Below are 21,957 nucleotides of genomic sequence, written 5' to 3' on the forward strand. Positions count from 1 at the left end.
AAAAAAGCATCTGTCCATCAGGTGCGCTGCTCAATGCTAGCCCTGATGCCTAAACATTCATCTTAATCCACAAATCATGTGGGCCACGCCACAGGGAAAAATGGTGATACGTGAACCATTGGTTCGTGTGTGGGGCCACCATTGCCTGTATATCACATCAAACCGGTTCGTCAGGTGCGAAGATACAAAAATACGCCTGAGCCAAAACTCATGTGGGCCACAACGCGTGAGCTTAGTGATGGGATTTTTCTCATTGGTGTGGTCCATGTGAGTTTTGAATAGCGCTGATGTTTCTCACGTACGGTGAACATACGTGTTATCACCTGATAGACGGTTTGGATTTCACATATACAACGTAGTTGGCCCAAAGAGATTGGGTGTTTTATGCGCTACGTGAATAGGTTCGGTACATCGTATTCATTCAACATCAGTCGTCTACCCTTTGGACCAAGTTGCACTACCCTTTTGGACAATCAAAGAACAAACTAATTTTTCGGTGGTCCTGCGGACCACGGCACTCATTGGCTGCCCAAACAACCACTGCAGTGGGGCCCACATCTCCAACCAATAGAAGCCCGCTTTTCACTGCCCCACAATCTACTCGTTTTAAAACAGCATCTAACCCCGCGATAAAACCCTAAAAAGTCTTCCTGCTGAAAGAACAAATGGCCGCCGGATCAGTCTAGTCCGTTCATTTTACGATCCTACGGTCAGGATCTTCCCCGCCGTGCAGGTTATCATCCCTCTTCTCATCTCACTGCTCTCTTTTCTCTTCTTGCATCTTTCCCCCAAACCCCAACAGCTCTTGTCTGAAAATGGTGGAAAGAATCTCCGGCTGTCCGATTCTCAACATAGTCTGAACTCGATTGAAGATATCTCGCTGCCCCCGACTCGTTTCTGACTCGATAGGCCAATCTTTTAAAATCGTAGCTTTAAACCCCCAAGATCGGATTTTTCCATCGAGAATTGAAGAAACAGCATTCCAGTAGCTGGAGCTGATGTTTTCTAGGTTTTTTCTAGGGTTCTGCTTTTGAGGATATTCTAGGGTTTCGTTTTACGTGTTTTCGATCAGATAACGACGAAAGATTGGCTTTTTTGAACTTTGGAAGCGTATTTCCGTAGAAAAATCGAAGAGACAGCAATACAGAAGCTCAAGCAACGTTTTTCTCCTTTTCTGCTTATTTCTAGGGTTTTTAGGGTTTGTGCAGTTATTAGTATTTTCTAGGGTTGCTGGTTTTCGGTTGCATACCGATCCGAATCGCAGGAAGATTGGCTCTAGTTGTAGGATTTTTTCGGGTTTTCGTTTTTAGGTTTTAGATTGGAAAACGATCTGATTCGCAGTTGTTATGTGAAATAGGATTTCGGTGGTGGAATCAGTGTAATAGGATCATATAAGTTCGAAGTTGTAGTTTTTCTATCTTTCTCGAGTTTCTCTCCGGTGTCCGCCTTTTATTTTTTATTTTTAGGTTTTCAGTCATAAAACAATCCGGATCGTATATGTAATGTTGAAAGATTGAAAATTTCCATCTTAGGAAGTGTGGTTCTGCTCTGCCTGCGGTTTTTTATTTTTATTTTTCATTTTTCTAGGGTTTTTTGCTTTAAGGCCTGATCTAGGGTTTATGTTATCAAGTTTTTATCAGTAAAATGATCTGAATGAGATGGAACAATGACTGATTCAGTTTTTTCTAGAAGCTGCCAGGTTTCCCTTTTTCTATGTTTTAGGGTTTTCGAATGGTCACTGAGAGTCCTTTGAAGATGTTATCGGAGATGGGAATGCGGACAATGCTTGGAAGCAATGATGGATCTTATGGTGAAGATTTGGGGACGGAGCTGGAATTGTTGCTCCAAGAGCAACGGCGACAAGAGGCAAGCGACCGCGAGCGGGAGCTGAATCTCTACAGGAGTGGTTCTGCTCCACCAACTGTTGAAGGATCTTTAACTGCTGTTGGAAGTCTGTTTGGCCATGGCAGTGGTGATGCTGTGGCTGACTTCCCTGGAAGTAAAAACAGCAGCACCAATGGATTCTTGTCAGAAGAAGAGCTGCGGTCCGATCCGGCCTATTTGTCTTACTACTATGCCCATGTGAAACTGAACCCTCGGCTCCCACCACCGGTATTGTCAAAGGAAGACATGCGGTTTGCACAGCGATTGCAGGCCGGGGGGACGGCGTACGGAGGGATAGGAGATAGGAGGAAGGTGAATCGTGTGGAGGATGGGGGCAGCAAGTCGCTGTTCTCATTGCAACCAGGATTTAATTCGCAGAAAGATGAATCTGAGATCGAGTCAAGGAAACCGCAGAGATCATCGGAGTGGTTAGAGAGGGGGGGCGATGGGTTAATTGGTTTGTCAGGGTTGGGACTTGGGAGCAGACAGAAGAGCCTTGCTGACATCTTTCAGGTGATTTTTGTTGACATCTTTCTTTTTCTATATCTATCTATCTACACCTACACCCACATGCATGCCTTGTGAATTTCTTTTGTTGATTTTAGTGCAATGGAAGATATATCGGGTTGTCAAAGTGTTAGTTTTGTCATTGAACTATTGTTATCTTGCGGGCTTGGAAGAAAAGCTTTTGTTTCTTGCTTCTTCTTGTTTTTCGGTGGTGGCAGAGAAGAAGTTGAATTTGTATCCGGCTTTCTAAAATTATGCATTACATTAAGAATCTCATTCCTTAAACTTTGTTTCTGTTGATATGTCAATATTTGCTTCATTTGCTTCCTTGGTCAGAATGTTGATTTTTTCTAACTTAAAAATTGGGCACAACATTGCACAACATTTGTTTGAAAGATTGAAGGGCATTGCTTTTTGACAAGTGAGGAAGATTCATTTGCAAATAAACTTGGTACATTGGCAAGATTGCATAGTTGGGTGCCTTTATCTTTGGTTTGTAATACTAGAATATCTAGATACGTTACGTATGCCTTTATTTGATTCCCTTCAATATACTTTGCCCTTAAGTCTTAGCTCCAACCCTGTTATTTTTCTGTTGTTGACCTTAATTTCCCTCTGCTAGCCAGAAGCCTACAAATTTATCACCAGCCATCATTCCATTGAATCCCTTTCTTTTTGCAGCCAGTCCATTTTCTTCTATTAACCCATCCAGCATTTTTGCTTCTTTGTTATCTATTCTGTGATTTCAACTGACACTCACTTCCACTAAGGGTGCAACTTGGGCGGGGCGGGGCGGGTCGGGTCGGGTCGGGTTGATGGTCAACCTGAGCTCAATTCAACCTCAAGAGGACCCAGCGCACAACTTGATCTGACCCAATCCTGAAGTTCCCAACAGCCCGACCTCAAGAGGACCCAACCCACAAACTGACCCGACCATCCTGAAGTTCCCAACCAATCCCAACCTGAATTCTTCTATACCCAACCCTAAACTGACCCAACCCAAATACATGTGATTATTCCAACCTGACATAACCTGTCCTTAATTTGCTCAACCCGAGCCCAACTTGATTTTAAATCAGGTTGGATTTTTCCAACCCCAACCCGACCTGAAGACCCTAAGAACCTGACCCAACCTGACCTGAACTTAGGTTGGGTCGGTTGGTCAGGTTGATCCAAACCCAAGTTTTTTTTTTTTGAGAGGCAAAGAATTCTATGAAAAAGACCTGGAGGGAAAAGAATGCAAAGAAAAGGAAAAAGCAGGAAAAAGGGGAACCAAAAGACAAAACACCCTTTAACCAGGATCCCATTCCCTACCAAACAGAAAAACCTCAGACACAGCTACCACGGAAGAGCCGCTGATATTCTGAAAACAGTGTCCGAAAACAGTGGTTATTCCACTCCCCATAGAGTCCAAAAGACAGCAAGCAAGGTTGATCTCCACCTAGCTTGATGCTTACAATTGGCATGCCTACATGCTAAGATGATATCAGCTCATCTATAGACTCTGACATAACCCAGTGAACATTATAGAACTCGAAAATGCTGCTCCATATCCCTCAAGCAGATGGACAGGCAACAAAGAGGTGGTAGATTGACTCTGCATCCGCCTTGCATGGCAAGCAGATGTTGATGTCGGGGAGTGTCATTCCCTGCTTGCAAAGCTTATTCTGCTTGCAAAGATTATCAATGGTGAGGACTGTTGTGGTCCACCAGCCACATGAAAGCAGTCACTGTTGGTGGGGCTCCACAGGACCACACTATACAGTAGGAGTTGAGAGATTCCACATGGGGTCTTGGGCGAATAAAATTGTGCAGGCACTTTACAGTAAAAGAGCCTGACTTATCTCTCAACCATTGAGGAGAATCTGAAGCTTCTGGGTCCAGCACTATGCCCTGGAGGCGAGTTTGGAGCTGAGAGAACTCTTCCATTTCTGTGTCATTTAAATTGCATCTACACGATGGGATCCAAACTCCATTCAAGCTAGCCCCAGAGAGGCAACTTTCCACTGATATATTATCTGTGGGACATAGGGCTGCCAGATTAGGGAAAGAAGATCTGAGCGCACTATCCCCCATCCACTGGTTGTCCCAGAAACTGATTGAATCCCCTCTCCCCAATAGAAAACCCAATGCCATCCCCCACCGTATGCTCCATCTGCATGATCGGTTTCCATATGTGGGAAGCTCTGTAAAGTGAAGAGAGCCCGGATCTCCAACTTCAAGATACGATCCCATATTTGCCTCTTATAATGACACGCCAAAGGTATTGCCTTTGAATGCCAACCTCCATATCCACTTTCCCAAAAGGGTTGAGTTGACATCCTCCAATATCCTAATTCCCGCTCCACTCGAGAACAGTCTGCACACCTCATTTCAGTGAAGAAGATGAAACTTGTTATTGGATGCCGCATCTTGCGATAGAAAGTCTCTCCTCAAAATTTCTATCTTTGATAGGACACCAATGGGGCACTTGAGCAAGGATAAGAAATAAAGTGGGAGATTCGAAAGGGCTAATCTACCTCCACGGGCAGATGCCTGCAAGACCAAGGAGATAGCTTCCATTCCATCCTTTCTAACATCTTGTCCCAAAGGTGTTTAGGAGGCTTACGTATACAAGGAGGCAGCCCCAAGTAATTTGTCGGAAAAATCCAGCCCGACAGCTGAAGACCAAAGCCAGCCCCAACGTGCCAACTTTCGAGAGATGGGCCCCTGGAAGTTCACACTTGATGTTCACCTTCAACCCAGATGCAACTTCAAAACACGTTACTATCTTATAGAGATTATCTACCATGAGATAATTCGCCTCGCAAAAAATTAACATATCATTTGCGAATTGGAGGTGAGACACTTGAGATGGAACATTCTCCACCTTGAATCCTTGAAAAAAGCCCTGATTCCTGACCCCTAGATAGCATTTGGCTTGGAGCTTCCAAAAGGATGAGGAAGAGGAAGGGGGAGAGTGGGTCTCCTTGTATGAGGCCTCTAGATGTAGCCTTAAATTCTCTTCCTCAATGTCTCAAAGTGCGTATCCAAGTTGTAGCCTTAAATTCTACAATTCCACCAGCTTCCATCATCCCCCCGCCCTACAGGCGATTGTGCCCAATTCTCATCCTCAATGTCTCAAAGTGCGTATCCAAGAAAGGGCGATGGTTATTGGGAATCTAAGATACCATTTCTATAGAAGTGCTAGATGAGGGGATTGACCTAAGTAAAGTGGGTAAGACTCAGATAATTGTAGGCAAGATGTACTTCTGGTCTTGTCTTTTTGGCTGTTGTTCCTTTTTAGAAGACGCAAGGAGATTGAGGGAATGGAAATTCTCCACTTTGTTCCCGTCGCGGGTGTTGATTTCACAAAAAATTTCCCCAGTTGACATCTTCTTCTAGCCTTCATGAGTTCTCAAATTGTTCAAGGTGCTTTCGTTATTCTTATCAAGTGTAATTCCATGATTCTGTACTAATGCACATTGACCATCTTTTGTATGCCATAGATTTTATTGTTCTTTTTGTGAAGCAAGGCTGGTTTTAATTGCAGGATGATCTGGGGCACCAAACCCCAATCACAGGGCATCCATCTCGTCCAGCAAGTCGCAATACCTTCGATGATGGTGTCGAAACATTTAGTTCTGCTGAAGCTCAGCTTTCTCATTTACATCACGAAATGACGTCTGGTGCAAATGTTCAAAGTATGGCTGGGGTCCAAAGTATTGGAGTGTCTGCTTCTAATGCTTTTGCATCTGCGTTAGGCACATCTCTATCGAGAAGTGCCACTCCTGATCCTCAGCTTGTTGCTAGGGCTCCTAGTCCTCGTCTTCCACCTGTGGGAGAGAGGTATAGTGCTACAGACAAGAATGGTATCAATGGTTCAAGCTCATTTAGTGCCTCAACTAGTATCACCGAATCTGCAGATCTAGTAGCTGCTTTATCAGGCGTGAACCTGTCAGCAAATGGTGGGATGGATGAAGAAAATAATTTGCAGTCACAGATTCAACATGAAATTGATGATCACCGTAATTTCCTTTTTGATCTGCAAGGTGTTCAGAACCACATTAAGCAACATTCATACCTGAAAAAATCTGGATCAGGGCATTCGCATCTGCCTTCTATTCCTCAGCCAGTGAAACCATCATATCCTGATTTTAGCAAAAGCAACGGAGCTTTCATGGACCAAAACCATTCTTCATTCATGGTTGAAGGGCAAGCCGACTTTCACAAGCCCACTGTTTCTTCTGTTAACTCGTATGTAAAGGAACCTACGCCTGTTGGTACTGGTTCAGGAGGTTCTCATTATCAGAATGTAGACAACATAAATGCAGCATTTGCAAGCTATGGTCTGGGTGGGTATTCCATCAGTCCAGCGTTGCCATCCATGATGGCCAATCATCTCGGCACTGGAAATTTGCCTCCTTTGTTTGAAAATGCTGCTGCAGCATCTGCTATTGCGGCCCCTGGAATGGACACTAGAGCACTGGGAGGAGGGTTGCCTACAGGAATTAATTTAACTGGAGCAACAGAAGTGCAAAATCTCAATAGAATGGGCAATCATGCAGCAGCAGCAGCTCTTCAGGTGCCCCTCATGGATCCATTGTATGTTCAGTACTTGAGATCGGCTGAATATGCAGCTCAGGCGGCAGCTGGCTTTAATGATCCTTCTATGGATAGGAACTATGTGGGCAGTTCTTATGCAGACTTACTTCAAAAAGCTTACCTTGGGGCTCTGCTTTCACCACAGAAATCACAGTATGGTTTACCCTATCTCAATAAATCCAGTGCTTTGAATCATGGTTACTTTGGAAATCCTACTTTTGGTCTTGGCATGTCATATCCAGGAAGCCCCCTGTCTAGTCCTGTCATTCCTGCATCTCCTTTACCTGGTAGTCCTATTAGGCACAATGAACGGAACATACGCTTTCCTTCCGGTATGAGAAACTTAGCTGGAGGTGTCATGGGTTCTTGGCATCCAGATGCTGGTGGTAATTTGGATGAAGGTTTTGCTTCGTCGCTGCTGGAGGAATTTAAAAGCAATAAGACCAAATGTTTTGAACTATCCGAGATTGCTGGTCATGTTGTTGAGTTCAGGTACATACTGCTTCAAATTTTTTCTATCATTTCCAAGCATATAACAACTGAAACTGTTTAAACCTTTCTGTGATCAGTGCTGACCAGTATGGGAGCCGGTTCATTCAGCAAAAACTTGAAACTGCCACAATGGAAGAGAAAAACATGGTTTTTGAAGAAATCTTTCCTCAAGCTCTTACCTTGATGACTGATGTGTTTGGAAATTATGTTATCCAGAAGGTATCTTACTTCTTTATTATTGGATTCAGGAGAACGATTTCCTCCTTTTTTTCTCGAGTTCTACCTGTAGTTAGTAATTTGTTTGTCTTTAGTTTTTCGAGCATGGAAGTGCAACCCAGAGACGAGAACTGGCCAATCAGCTCACTGGGCATGTATTGACACTTAGCCTTCAAATGTATGGCTGTCGAGTGATCCAGAAGGTAACTTTCATTCACCAAAACGCTAGCTTAGTTGTCTAGGATTTCTATGCTTCCTTGATGTGTAATATGGACGAATATCATTTAGGAACTATTACCATGGAATTTGAAATGGTTTAGTTGTGCTGGTAATGTGGGTTTCAAGATTGTTATTTGTTATTATGTATCTAGTTTCATATCTGATCTCCAACATTAGGAAATTTAAGCTGCAGGGGTGCTTGAATTGTTTTCCTTCCTTGGAACCATTGAAATGATGCTAGAAACTAGTAGCATATATCTAGTCTTTGTGAACTGGTCCATTTATGCATTATATTTCTCTTTGGTGAGTTAGAGGTAGGAACTGGAAGTGTGACTTCACATTGGTAGTTAAAACTAAGAAAGGAAAGTTTTGTATTGTTCTTGTGGGAAAATGCTTTTGCTATATTCTTCTTTATGGGCAGTATTTATTTATTTTATTACAGGGAAAGGCCTGTGCTTTTTTTTTTTTTCCTGCTCTGTAGGCACTGAATACCCCTGCAATTGTAAAGGATGCCACCATTGTGTTGCCATCACTTACGCGAGTTAGATCATACCAGGATCAGCATCCGTACTGTACTTCCAATCGAAAACCACATTGTTTTTTTTTTTTTTCTTTCTTTTTTCCATCATACCCTATTTCATTGATGTTTATCAAGTGTTCTCTGTGACCATATTTGGACTAAACACTGATATGATGTTTTTGTTTTCTTAGTAAAAAGAGTATTACTCAAGTTTCTGGGTTTTATTTGAGTCCGTGTTTGAACTGACTGTCACAGGCAATAGAAGTTGTTGATTTGGACCAGCAGACTAAAATGGTTCAAGAGCTTGATGGTCATGTCATGCGGTGTGTACGTGATCAAAATGGGAACCATGTCATCCAAAAGTGTATTGAATGCATCCCTCAAGATGCAATTCATTTTATCATATCCTCATTCTATGACCAAGTTGTGACGTTGTCCACCCATCCATATGGCTGTCGTGTCATACAGGTGCTTCATGCCCTCATTTTCCTATAATTTTCTGTTTCCATGTGTTTGAAACTGAAGGGACTTGATCGGATAAAAAAACTTAAAATACTTGCATTGGTTTTCAATTCTTGACGCAGAGAGTGTTGGAGCACTGTGATGATCCAAAAACCCAGCGTATCATGATGGATGAGATTTTGCAATGCGTTTGCATGTTGGCGCAGGACCAGTATGGAAACTATGTTATTCAGGTTTGGGATCTTTTCTTTTTTATACTTAAATTCTACTGGTCCCAAAGGTACTCATTTAGGCAAGCTACTATGTGACTTGAATATTGACACATTTGTCTGTGTTACATGGGGTTTCAAACATGGTAGTTTGTACAATAATATTATCCTTCTGTAGAGTGGAATGGTGGAACAAGATTCATGTAGCCGATCCCAATTAATTGGGATAAAGCTTAGATTATGATGATGATTGGATTTTAATACCATGTTGTTAGTATTTTCTGTGTGAAGAATTATGTGGTACCTTATGGTCCTTATGGAACGAGTGTAACATTTGCACATTCAACAATAGATGTGTCTCCAGTGAGGATTTGGTGAATATTAGGATACTTGCTCAGGGGTGTCTTGGACGATCCCTTGTTATTATCTTCTGTGACCCCTTTCTTGTATCCTCTTATGATTGGTTTTAGTAAATTCCTGTTACTGTAAAAAAAAAAAAAGAATTCTGGACATGCATGTCGATGCCTGTGCTTGTTCTCACAACACAATTCTTATGAAGTGCAGTCCTTTTTGCTTCGCCGACACACACACAGATATGTGGAAATTTAGCTATCCATATTGTAATTGTCTTGTCATCATCATCTAAGCTGTATCCCAAGTAACTGTGTGCGTACCACTAATCATTTAAGGGCGTGCTTGATTTGTTGTATTTAGCTGTAATTTGACAGAATTCAACATTTATTGCTTACAATGGTCAATTCCAAGAGCTGTTAGATGTAAGATGTTGACATATACACCTATTGGGTAGGTCCTGACTCAGAAAATGAGGCGGACTATGTGTCCTCCACCATGATGTGTTTTATCCATGCCGTCCATTCATTTTGCCAGATCATTTTAGGGCATGAGCCCAAAATAAGGCAGATCCAAAACTTCTGTAGCTCCCAACAAGTTTTCAGTGGTAGGCGTACAATCTCCACTGTTTTCTGTGGTGTGGTCCACTTGAGCTTTAGATCTGCTTCGTTTTTGGGCTCATGTCCTAAAATGATCTGAAAAAAATCAATAGATGGCATGGATGTAACACACACATCATGGTGGGGTCCACAGAATTTTGGCTTTGACGGGGTTGAGTTGGGCCCAATATTCAAGGTGAAATTTCGCACCTATTCCAAACAGGTGTGGAAATAAATTATCATGTATTTACCTCTAATTCATGGTAATTATGGCAAATCAATAGGCCCTAGGGGTTTTGCTAACATCCCCACCAAGGTTTTCCATATCTGTTATGATACGGCTGTCAATGCCGATACGTATAGGTAATGACTGTGACCGTTATACGATATGGGGGTGCAACGGGACAATTGGTTTTAATGGCCATTTCTTTTCTCTATGCAAATATATATATATATATATATATATATATATATATTCCACTTTCTCATTTCAAAAACTTTCATATATCATTCTACGGCAGATTTGGACCACTCGTACCATAGTCTTTAGGATTAGAATAGTCGATTGAAGTGATTTGGGCGAATAAAAGCTCCTAACGCATTTTTTTTGAAATTTTTTTTTATATTTTATTTTAAAAGTGGCATATATGCATTTTTTTTTTTTTTCTTCTGATTTTTATTTCTAGTGCTTGATTGTGATGTGTAAACATTAGAGATATATAACCATGTTCATAAATTCACTAGACAACCCAATACGACACTACTCTCACCAAAGAGTGGACCATTACGCTATCATAAACTTGATAAAAAAAAGGAATACAAATTTGGAATGTTTACATTATTCTAGATTTTCTAGATATTTTTTTCAGATATTCTTGGGAAAAAAAATATGAACCGTTGTGGGGGTCGTTACACCCTCGTATAAGCTGTTATAACTGATACCTGTATTGGTAATGATGGTGACTGTTATGTCCAACATTATCAATATGGAATACCTTGGTCCCCACCCCCAAAACTTCCGAATGACTTGGGACGCCCAATCATCAATCAAGATGGTCATTTAATGGTACCATTGGGATTAAGCCACGGTGCAAAAATTACTTTGATCGGATGATCCTAACCCTTTGGATGGGGTCAATTTGTTTTTTTTTTTTTGGAAAGGTGATATTTTATTAGAACAGAAGGAGAGAAAAAACAAAAAGCAACGGACCAAAAAAGAAACCTAAAAAAACTACAAAAACCAAGAGAAAGGAAATCAAAAAACATGCAAAATAAAGAGTACAACAACACCAGTCCCACGACTGAATGGGGCCAATTTGTTACAACTGTCCTTTGTTTAAGACCCATAGATCAGATGGTTAGAATATTCAAACCAGAGTGCCACTTTGGAATCATAAATAACACAGAGTGGGATCTTTCTAGTAGATGTTTCAAGATGATGATTGGACCTATTTTGTTTCTCTACTGTATCTTGACTACCCATTTTCCATGCTATTGACCGGATGCTTAGGATAATCTTATTGGCGTGATTGTTGGACCATGGTATGAATGAATGAATGGTTTGGATCAATGATAACACCTCACGTGCCATTTAAAAGCTTGGGGGATGTTGCTAGCGTCTCCAAGGTGGGGACGTTAGCAAGTCATTCCCATGTTCATGTTCCCTCTCTGGTCCTGCTTTTGGCTTTCTTATGTGTCACACTGTCATCTTTACAGTTTCCTGTTTTTTGAAGAATTATTGATTACTGTATAATGGATGTTTCTTTGGTTTATGTCTCGTGGACATCTTAATTCTGATTGTCACTTTGACTGGTGACAGCATGTACTGGAGCGTGGAAAATCACACGAACGTTCTTCTATAATCAAGAAATTAGCTGGACAGATAGTTCAGATGAGCCAACAGAAATTTGCATCAAATGTTGTTGAGAAGTGTTTAACTTTTGGCGGTCCTATGGAACGTCAGATTTTGGTAAATGAGATGCTTGGCTCCACTGATGAAAATGAGCCTCTTCAGGTTTGTCATCTGTGCCTTTTATAATATGTTTGACATTATTTAATTATATGCACATCTTCTCTTGGCATCCATTGGTGGAGTTTAAGTCACCTGGAACTGTTGCATGACTAGCTATGGATATTCTCGTTTATAAGGAAAATCTTGTTCTGCTCACTTTGCAATACATTTTTTTTTTTAAAAAAAACCTTTTTTCTTTACAGAATATCTCTGCCATAACTATTGTTTTATCTGCGTGCACACACTTTGCCAATATATGGAGTACAATGATCTTGATTATCGTCTCACACACTGTGCTCAACCCTGCCCTTCTTGAATTTTGTTAGTCATTTGTGCCATTGATTGGATGCTAATGCTAAAGATAAATTTCTGATATGTTCTACCATGTCTCTCTTGGACACAGCTTCACATGCTGGTGTTGAAGATGAACCTAGGGAATGAGGCATGGGTACCCGGGGAAACCTGAATTATAACCCATATGTCATATGTCCTCGAATACTAAAAGATAATATTGGATAATCTTGCATCATCACTAGTCATTCCATGAAGATTACACTGACTGATGTAACTTGCACATTTCCATTGGAGAAAAGCCAATGCATGGACCAATAGGCTTCAAGACTAGGCCTTTTGCATTTAATAAGGAACTGTAAAAGAGGCTATACATATGTGGCTTATGGGTGGAACTATTATGCACGATTTCGATAACTTAATTAAGTGAACGTGGGTTCATTTGTTTCCATGAGATTGAAATTCTATCCAGAGGTATCACTTCTAAATCCCTTAGATGAGACTCCTTACAGTTGTTTCTTGGTGGTGAGTCTCCAACGTTCTCTCCCTTCTTCTATTCTATTCTATTCTATTCTATTCTATTTTCTTCTGCAAATGAAGACTTTATCAGTTTGTAGCCATTTGAGGAGAGGTTATCATCGCAGTGGTACATGTGCTTTAATATTGAATTAGGTTCTATTTCATTAAGTTTGCTACATGATTACATCAGTTGTCTCCATATAGTCCAAAAGGATATAGAGGTAAGACAAGGACTTTTTGGATAAAATAAGAGCTGGGTGGATGAGATTGAGATTTGTCTTCTGCATGACCATCAAATGCCACTGAAATTCATATGCTCTTTTGAAAGAGCTAGCAATCAGTGTTGTTGAAGGCGAACCAGGCGGTGGTTGCCTAGGCGCATGCCTAAGGCATTTCAACCACCCCTGGCCTAGGCAGGGCGTTGTCCTTAGGTGCGGCTGCGGTGCACCAGCCACCAACAAAGTGATGTGAGGTACTCTTATGGTTAACTCAAGGGTATTTTGGCACCCATTGATGGTGGAAAGACTTTAGGGGCATATAAATCCCTATTGGCCCCTGGACACTTTTTTCCCCTTTTGGTTCAAATCTTTGATATATGAGAAATATATCTACTTGCAAATTTCTTAGATCTGTCGCAAACTCATGAGATGTTCTTTTTAATTCCTTCCTTTCGTTAGTGTGTTAAGATACAATGGACTTTTTGAAAGAGAACATGACTTTATTTTGTTAATCCCAAATTTAATGATGATGATGAGTGATTTATATCTTTTTTTTTTTTTTTGAAAGGCATGAATGATTAATATCTTGTTTAACAGTTTTAAAAAAATCTTGTTAAAGTAATATGAATCTGTTTTGATTGAGGGAGTTGGGAATTGGATTTTAAACTCTAAACAACTTTCTGAAACATTAGCAGCTTTAGCTTTCAATTAATGATTACTAGTTTACTAGTTTGATGAAGGTTTGATTATTGATTAGTTGATTGCTATCTTTCAAAATGAAATGATTAGTCGATTGCTAGTACGGTAAATAGATGGTTTGGTGCAAACTTGCTTTCGCTTAATTACGTTAGTTTTTACTCTTGGTTTTCTGTCAAAAGTTATTCAATTTGATTGATGTAATGGGAAGAAATTGTGGATTCATTTGAATGTTTGAGTAGATTGAAGTTTGGAAGTGGTTAACAACTATTCTTATTAAATATTTTTTTTTCGAGAGGGGTTCTGACGATCTATCTGTCGAAAATACATGATAACTTTCCAATTGGTTTCATTTCACCATTTTGAAATTAATTTTAGAGCTAAAACTATTAGGAAATTCAATAGGGTATCTAGTATGATATAAAATTTATTAAAATAAAAATTGTACAATGGATTGTCTCAGTATGCGCCTAGGTGTTTTGGGAATTCCAGGGATGCTTTCGCCTTGTGTCTGCCTACCACATTTAACAACACTGTTTACATGATCAATGTTTCACCAGTTATGCTATATGGGGCAGAGTTAGGAGGTGGCATGACCAAAGTATGAGAAGTTAAAGACTAGGATGTTGAGATGGATGTGTGGTAAGACTGGGAAGGATAGAATTAAGAATGAGGTATTCTGAACTGGCTTAAGAGTAGAGCCCCGGCAGGGTATAAAATGATGGAGAGCTGTGTGAGAGGATTTGGTCATATACTGTGAAATAGGAGATGTCCTCAGTAATGCAACTACAATCCGGGGGAAACTATTTGCAATAAAATCCAAAACTGTGTACCAGATTTGCAGGAGAAATATATCATTTTAATATCTTTAAGAAAAGAACATCATGAGAAGGGAAAATAAAACAAAAGGGCTGTGGGAAGATCCTGGCAATCTACTAGTCAAACTAAGTCCTTTATAGGGACTTTTGCATACAAGTGACCGAATGAACACACAAGGGTTTGAAGGCTTGTTCAGTTATTGTGGATAGTGACTTGGATAGGAATGATAAGTGAAACAGGTTTCCTAAAGCTGATCGCAAATAACTGGGAGTCTGGGACAAGGCTGTAATGATAATTTACAATCTTGCCGATGGTGATGCATGCCTTGAAATGACTGGGCGTGTGATCTGACTTGCATTTCGTTCAGAGATTTGAGCATAGGAACTGTTAGGAAGTTCCTGTGCAGTTTTGTCAGAACCGTGGCAGGTGGCAAATTTTAAGGTCTATGTTACCTTCTCTTTAGATTGATCATTGCCTCCTCAAAGACTAGTCCTGGCATGTATGAGACCACATGTTTCAATGTGCAATATAACCTGCCACGCCTGTTATGTGTTTTCTGCTAACATCTGAATTAAAGTAGGAAACTGGTTCTCCAAGTTTAAATGTGGACATAGGTTGTAATATGAGGAAGATCAGCTTCTCCAGACCAAGTGTGTAAAGGTAGCACCTGGCTTCAGTACTTTGGTTAATTGAGACAAGATTCTACACAATCTGGTAGAATGGACTCGAGGAAGCATAAAAGAACTGTCCACAGGTACTTTTCCTATCCTGAAAAGGTGAAGCTTAAAAGGAGAGCTAAAGTTGTATTAGGCACTGAAGAAATGTGAGTTCAGGAGAAGCTGTTTTATGGAGCCTTCAGAAAACAAATAAAACTCTTCCTTGTGAGGTCTGCACCACTTTAATGTTATATGCATGGTAGAATAACTGAAAAAAGAAAAGAAAAAAGGGGGGGGGGGGGGGAGGGAGATGAAATTTTTGGGTGGCTAAGAGAGCCTTTAAAATAATGCAGTCTAGAGAACTCCAAGACTCATGGTTCAACTTTACTGAAATAATGCATATTATTTTTTGATTCTTGTATGTGAGGTTTGCTAAAAGCTTACCAATGCATGTTTCATAATGTGATTTTTTAAATTCTTGTATGTGAGGTTTTCTAAAAGCTTACTAATGCATGTTTCATAAGAACTGAAGAGGTCCAGTTATGATCATGATAGGAAGGGTAGCATTCATCTTATAGAAGTGGAAACATTTATCGTTTCAATGACAGTGTCTTACCAAAGATTGCCAAACTTAGAAATGTAGGAGGCTTCTGTCCCTATTTCAGCACTGATGGTTGACTCGAACGTCGATTACAAAAGTCCAAAATTGAGGAAGAGAACATTGGTTACTGAAAGTTGAGTTTGCGGTTTGCACACTAATGAGGATGTTACACCCTGAAACTTTTGTCAAGGGGTTCAGAAACATCAGCAACAGAATTTAGCTGGTCATGAGCTTTTAAAAATCTTCTCATTTCTCAGGCACCCTACACACACACACACACACACACACCCCATTCAGTTCTGATCTTTTCATGAGCAACATCAGAGTGACATAAACAACAAAAAGAGGTAAAAAATGATAGAGGTGATAGAGGGAAGTAGTGGTTGCTGCTAGAGATTGGTATATAGTGGCAGATGCTACAATTGTTTCCTTGAAGTTCCTGCTCCACAAGCCAAATTTCCTGTGCAAGATCTGTCAGCTAACCTGGAAATTCTGTTGTCTCATCTTTTTAGTGAGTGGCATGCATAAGTCGACTATAGGAGTTTTGCCATCTTAAACTCCACCCTTTGCTCATGCTAGCATCTCCCATAAATTAATTTTTGCATTTCTTCCATGTTCCTATTTGTTCCCTTGTATTTTCAGTACCTGTCAGCTCACTTGTTTCTATACATATCATTTTAGGCAATGATGAAAGATCAATTTGCAAACTACCTGTATTTTCAATACCTGTTGGCTCACTTGTTTCCATACATATCATGTCAGGCAATGATGAAAGATCAATTCGCAAACTATGTTGTACAGAAAGTCCTGGAGACTTGTGATGACCAGCAACGTGAGCTGATCCTTTCACGAATAAAAGTCCACCTGAATGCGCTGAAGAAGTACACCTATGGAAAGCATATAGTGGCACGTGTAGAAAAGCTTGTTGCAGCTGGAGGTACCTATCTTCTCTGTCCATTTCATACACCCAAACAGTCTCTCATGACTGGTATTCTTCCATCCATTTACCAGGAGAATACTCCTTATTTAGGAGTAAAGGGCAAGTTGGATATGTGCAATGTTTTCAGTATTGGTATTGACGTATGTATGGCCCTTGGGATAGGGAAACATATTGGGTATCACATGGGAAATATCAGATGTTTGCGTGACGTGTCACTGTTTTTGGGAAATATTGGGAACTTGGTTGCATGGGAAATATCGGATGTATTGCGTAACGTGTCACTATTTTTGCGAAACATTGGGAAATTGGTCACATGGGAAATATCGGATGTATTGCGTAACGTGTCACTGTTTTTGGGTAACATTGAGAAATTTGTCGAATTTTTTAATGAAACTTCAAGGGATGTTAAAAAAGACATTATTACACACTTCGAACTCAAAAGATAACAAAATTCAAGTACACACAACAAGCTTTCTTTGTATGGGTATTAAACTATGCACTGTCACTACTATTTGTATAAATCATATCACTTATCAGCATATTCAATGTGCTAAATACCGACAACTGAATATGTCCTAAAATATATGGTGCATTTGTTTTTTTTTTTTTTTAAATAAATAAACAAGTGTGGCTGATGTTAAGGTCAGTATACACATAAATACAAAATATTAGGCGTGCATAGCATATGGTCGATCAAATTGTTTTCCAATAAAGTTATTTTTAATTATTTTTCAATATTTTTTAATTAAAAATATATTTTTTTAAAAATTCAAAAAGTTTTGCCAATCTGTAGATCAACCTGCAAGCACTCTAATATTATTTTTTCAACCTCTAATTGCAAGTTAAATGAGTGAAATGGAGGAAATTATAGATTCCCCCAATTTCCACCAATTTTTCCAAATTCGAAAATTGAAGGTCAAAACCTTAATTGTGCATGCAAAATTTATGCAGGAACATGTGATGGCCTGACCCTATATGCATGTATCATATGGATGATGAGATTTAAGTAAATAAATTAATCAACCAATTATTTTTTTAATAAAAGGTTAGGCAAATCTCAACACAGAGATGAGATTATTTCGTTAGGATCATAACCCTTATCATAAAATCACATAAACAGTAAAAATGGAAGGACCTAGGGATATGAAGATATCACAGATTTAGCATAAGTCAGTCCATAGTCAAGTTTAGATTTGATTCTACTGACTAGTCATTCCTCTTTTCCATTTAAGTCAAAAGGGAATATTCAGAAGAATGAAAGGGATGAAGAAGGGATGATTCGAGATGAAGAAACTACGGGTCCTTTGTCATCAAAAGAAAAGAAAACAGATTTCGTACATTTTCCTGCACCTCAAAGATCTGGAAAAGAAACCTAAAACTGGGGTGGAATTCTCAACACCCAAGGGTCGATCCTGAAATCATAACCTCTTTATAAAAGAGGAAGAAAAGATACGAATTTATATTCATTCAATAATAATAAAATAGGGTTTCTCATAATGTATATATAAGCCATGGAAAAAGTAAAAGTGCAGTAAAGTCCCTGAAAACAAGAAAAATAATAAAAAGAGGAAAAAAAATAAAAAAATTGCACTAAAGCCCCTAAAAACAAGTAAAAGATAAAAAGTGCTTAAAATTGAAACACTTGCACGATAGGGTGTGAAATTCGCCCCATGGGCGGTTTTTGCTGCTCCTGCACTCGTAACGTGTCAAAAAATGGTCTGGCGGACCCGACGTTCATCCACATCAACTCCTCTGCTCCAGTACTCTGTCGGCGATGTCCCATTCTTTGGTACACTTTAAAGGATGCACCACTGATGTCTTCATAAAAAATCATGTACAATTATGAATTATAAACTTCATTCCATTGATTTCAAGGAATTTAAACTTGAAACTGTTCAAATTTGTAAAAACTCACCAGTTTGGGTTCCGATAATGCATGCTCTTCAATCTTGATTTCCACCACCAAATCTCCTTTGCTCTCTAAACAATCGAAAAGGAGTGGTCAAAATTTCCTTAGGAATGTAATAAAAGCACAAAATTTTCGCCAAAGGGAGCTGACATGCTTAAGGTATTGTCGATACATTTCAATACATTGCGTACATAGTGATACATAGCGATACGCTGCAATATATTGACCAACGCTTGAAAGTTTCCCAACTAAAGCCCAATGTCGTATCTGTACTGGTGATACTGATAATACTGGCCAATAATAAAAATGTTTTAAATGGTATTACATGTCTGCTAAGATTGGGGTCTTTTGTAAATAACTTGTATCAATAGGGTAGCAATTTAGCAATCTTAGGCATTTAGGTACTCACAGAGGGTCTCAAGTTGCCAGCTAATGGGTAGGGGTATTCAGGGAGAACTCATATAACCATAAACAAGGTACAAAAGTATTGCTTAATGTCAATTATGGAGTACATCACATCAAAATTTTCAGGGAAGTTAGTTTGACCGCCAAAGTGTTGGCGTGGTATCTGGTATATCATTTGGAGTTATGGGTCTCCTGCTCATCAGCAAAGGAACAGTTTGCTGATTTGCAGGATTGCATGTGTGAGGCCATGGTTCACCAGAGGAGTTTTAGGGGCCTGCACATGAGCATACACACATCTGGATTCTGAACATTTGAGACCATGCGTATAGTATTCAAACTGCTTGATAGGCCCCACAGGGGTTTGAGGATTGCCCAGAAATCAAGAGAAGGAAATTTTCTAACCCTTCGATTGTTGGTCCGTCCTTGATCTATCGCAGGACCTATCAGATCAATGGTTTGGATCACTAAACCTGCATCTGAGCAGGACCCTATAATTCCTTGGTTCAGTGATGAAACTGCTGATTGGATGAGCCACAATATGGAAATGTCTGAGATAGATACACACACACACACACACACACATTTGCTGATGATCAAGATGTTGTAATTCTTAGTTTTGCTCCACACATCCTTGTCCTTTTCCTCTAAATTTACATATACTTTCCTACAATTCTAACGACATATTTTTCTTGCAGAACGTAGGATCGGAGTCCAGTCTGCTTACCTGTCTTAGATGGCTGTCTTAGATGGCATAGGAAAGAAAGTTGTTGTACAGCTAACCGAGCCGGTGTGAGCTCCCTTTCTCTCTTTATGTATCTCTCTATCTATTCGGACAGGTACAAGCTGTTTGGAAATAAAGCAATTGCTTGTACTGAAAATTGTACATTGTGTAGTTTGAGGATAATACTTGAAATCAGGTAAAAGGCTTTGAGGCTCAGATGGTGAATGCACCTGATTGATGCCCATGCGGAGGAGATAAAAAGTGTTTGTACAAGTTCCTGAGGGTGTGTAAAAAAGAAGAAAAAAGGAGGTAGTGAATATGTTAACGTGACTGTATAAATATCACCATGTCGAGAGCCGTTGGTTGTTTAGGTAAAAGCTTGAATTTTTCCCCTTTCCTTTATGGGATTTTGATTATTTTAGTTCCTGAAATACATTTTTACAATGTGGCCCACACCCTTGTTTGAGGACACATGTTTTTGTTTCAATCTCTATCAATTTCTGCATGCTTCGTTCCAAGGCCTGTTTTACAAGTTTTACTGTTTTAGTTCTATGCTGCATTTACTGTAGTTCAAGTACGTTCCTTTTTCTTTTTTCATGGTACCAAATGAGTAGGTGTGTTGTGGCTATATAATTCATCTTCAACAGGAGTGGGGGCCATGGTGAAAATGATCTGGCCTTTAAGTGTGGCTGGTCCACTCATCTGGCGGATCGGATTTGTAAAATGACTGATCCCATGTTGTGAATTTACCAACCCGTTTCAGGAATGTTCCATGGCAGTCCTCATCCAATGAGTAGTTGAGGTCCCTGATATGTGTATTCCTGTCGGCATCCATGTAGTTAGGCACCTTCCATTTCACTCATTTTCCAGTCATGTTCCAGTTTTATGAGCCTGCCCATAGCTATGATTCTTATTTCTTCTATGCATAATTGCATATTCAACCCTGGTTTCATGCATGTAAGTCGATGGTAGATGTGTTTTTGCATCTGTGTGGCGTGTGTAGGGTTGTTTCGTACATGATGGTCCCACCAAATATTCACTTTGGAAGCTGACCCAAGTAGAAATGTCTGCGTTCGTAGTGTAATGCAAGGGCGTGATTGGTGATGAGTCTAACAAGCTGCACATGGTGACCCTCGTTGGTCCTGGTCTACTGGTTTTTGGAACCGTTGGGTGGGATACGGGTCATCGTTAAGGTCTTCTGAAATCAGAAATGTGAATGCCACTCTGGTGGTCTTCCATCGCTAGACCATTAACAAGGCACTGGTTGGGAGTGGATCATCCATACCATTACAATCAGCTGGAGTTTAGTCTGCAGGTGCCCACTGGAAAACGCCAACGCTGTAGTCCCTTAAATTTTTTTTTTTTTTTTTAATTTATTAAAATAGAATTTTTTGATACTCTGGCCGAGTATGATGATGCAAAAAAGCAACTCATTGTTGCCAGTGCGATGCCAGTACTGACCTCTTGACTTGGTGGCTCTAGTTTAAATAGGACCGTTATATTATTTTTATTTTTTACCGTACAATAGATGTCCACCATCAGATATTCAAATTACCAAACAAGTGTAATTTTGGTTTATGATGCATCCGAAATCGGACCAATAATTGTCCGTGTATCATCCATTTTATTACTTTTATGACATGCAATTTCTAACCTAAATTTTAGTTGTCCGTGTATCATCCATCACACCTTGCCGTAGTATTGAAGTTCCTGCAATGGCGTGTATTTTCTCGAGTATGGCCGTGATCCTTCATGCTCGTGAACCTTCCCTAGATTGTTCCAGGGGATTGACTATCCATCAGCACCAGAACAGCCCATGGTCAGGTGATTTTCGTGTATGTCATTCGAAGCCCCCTAAGCATCAGCCTCACTGTAGATCGATTGAATGATCATGGCATCTGGTACTGAAATGGTCCTGTAACATTTGATAATAATGACTGACCCGTGATGGGGCACGTGGGACGTGAAGTGCCTCATTTTTTATTCTCGGGCAGATCATAGCTCTCCTCTAAGTGGGCCAGACAAGCAAGCTCAATGTAGGCTGCAGGTTTTGCTTTTCTCCCACATGGGCCGCATGATAAAAAAAATCCTTTTACCTGCCCAATGTCAGCTACATTGAGACGTGGTC

General features: G+C 39.9%; 1 protein-coding gene across 4 annotated transcripts; it reads left to right on the forward strand.

Annotated features, from left to right (window-relative positions):
* Positions 1-601: 601 nt before the first annotated feature.
* LOC131243773 (pumilio homolog 2-like) lies at positions 602-20,347 on the forward strand. 4 transcript variants are annotated; one of them, XM_058243340.1, is made up of 10 exons: positions 602-733; positions 1,700-2,397; positions 5,924-7,467; positions 7,545-7,686; positions 7,779-7,886; positions 8,678-8,890; positions 9,007-9,117; positions 11,863-12,057; positions 16,536-16,791; positions 19,804-20,347. In XM_058243340.1, the coding sequence occupies exons 2-10, from the start codon at positions 1,732-1,734 to the stop codon at positions 19,839-19,841; spliced, it is 3,273 nt and encodes a 1,090-aa protein (XP_058099323.1). In that variant the 5' UTR covers positions 602-733; positions 1,700-1,731; the 3' UTR covers positions 19,842-20,347. The 4 variants fall into 4 exon arrangements, 3 of the variants coding, with proteins under 3 accessions (XP_058099323.1, XP_058099324.1, XP_058099325.1); XM_058243341.1 differs by having other exon boundaries at positions 1,723-2,397; XR_009170189.1 differs by lacking the exon at positions 602-733 and having other exon boundaries at positions 900-2,397; positions 19,804-19,944; positions 20,026-20,347.
* Positions 20,348-21,957: the final 1,610 nt, after the last annotated feature.

This window comes from Magnolia sinica, chromosome 4, assembly GCF_029962835.1.
Source record: "Magnolia sinica isolate HGM2019 chromosome 4, MsV1, whole genome shotgun sequence".
Taxonomy (NCBI): domain Eukaryota; kingdom Viridiplantae; phylum Streptophyta; class Magnoliopsida; order Magnoliales; family Magnoliaceae; genus Magnolia; species Magnolia sinica.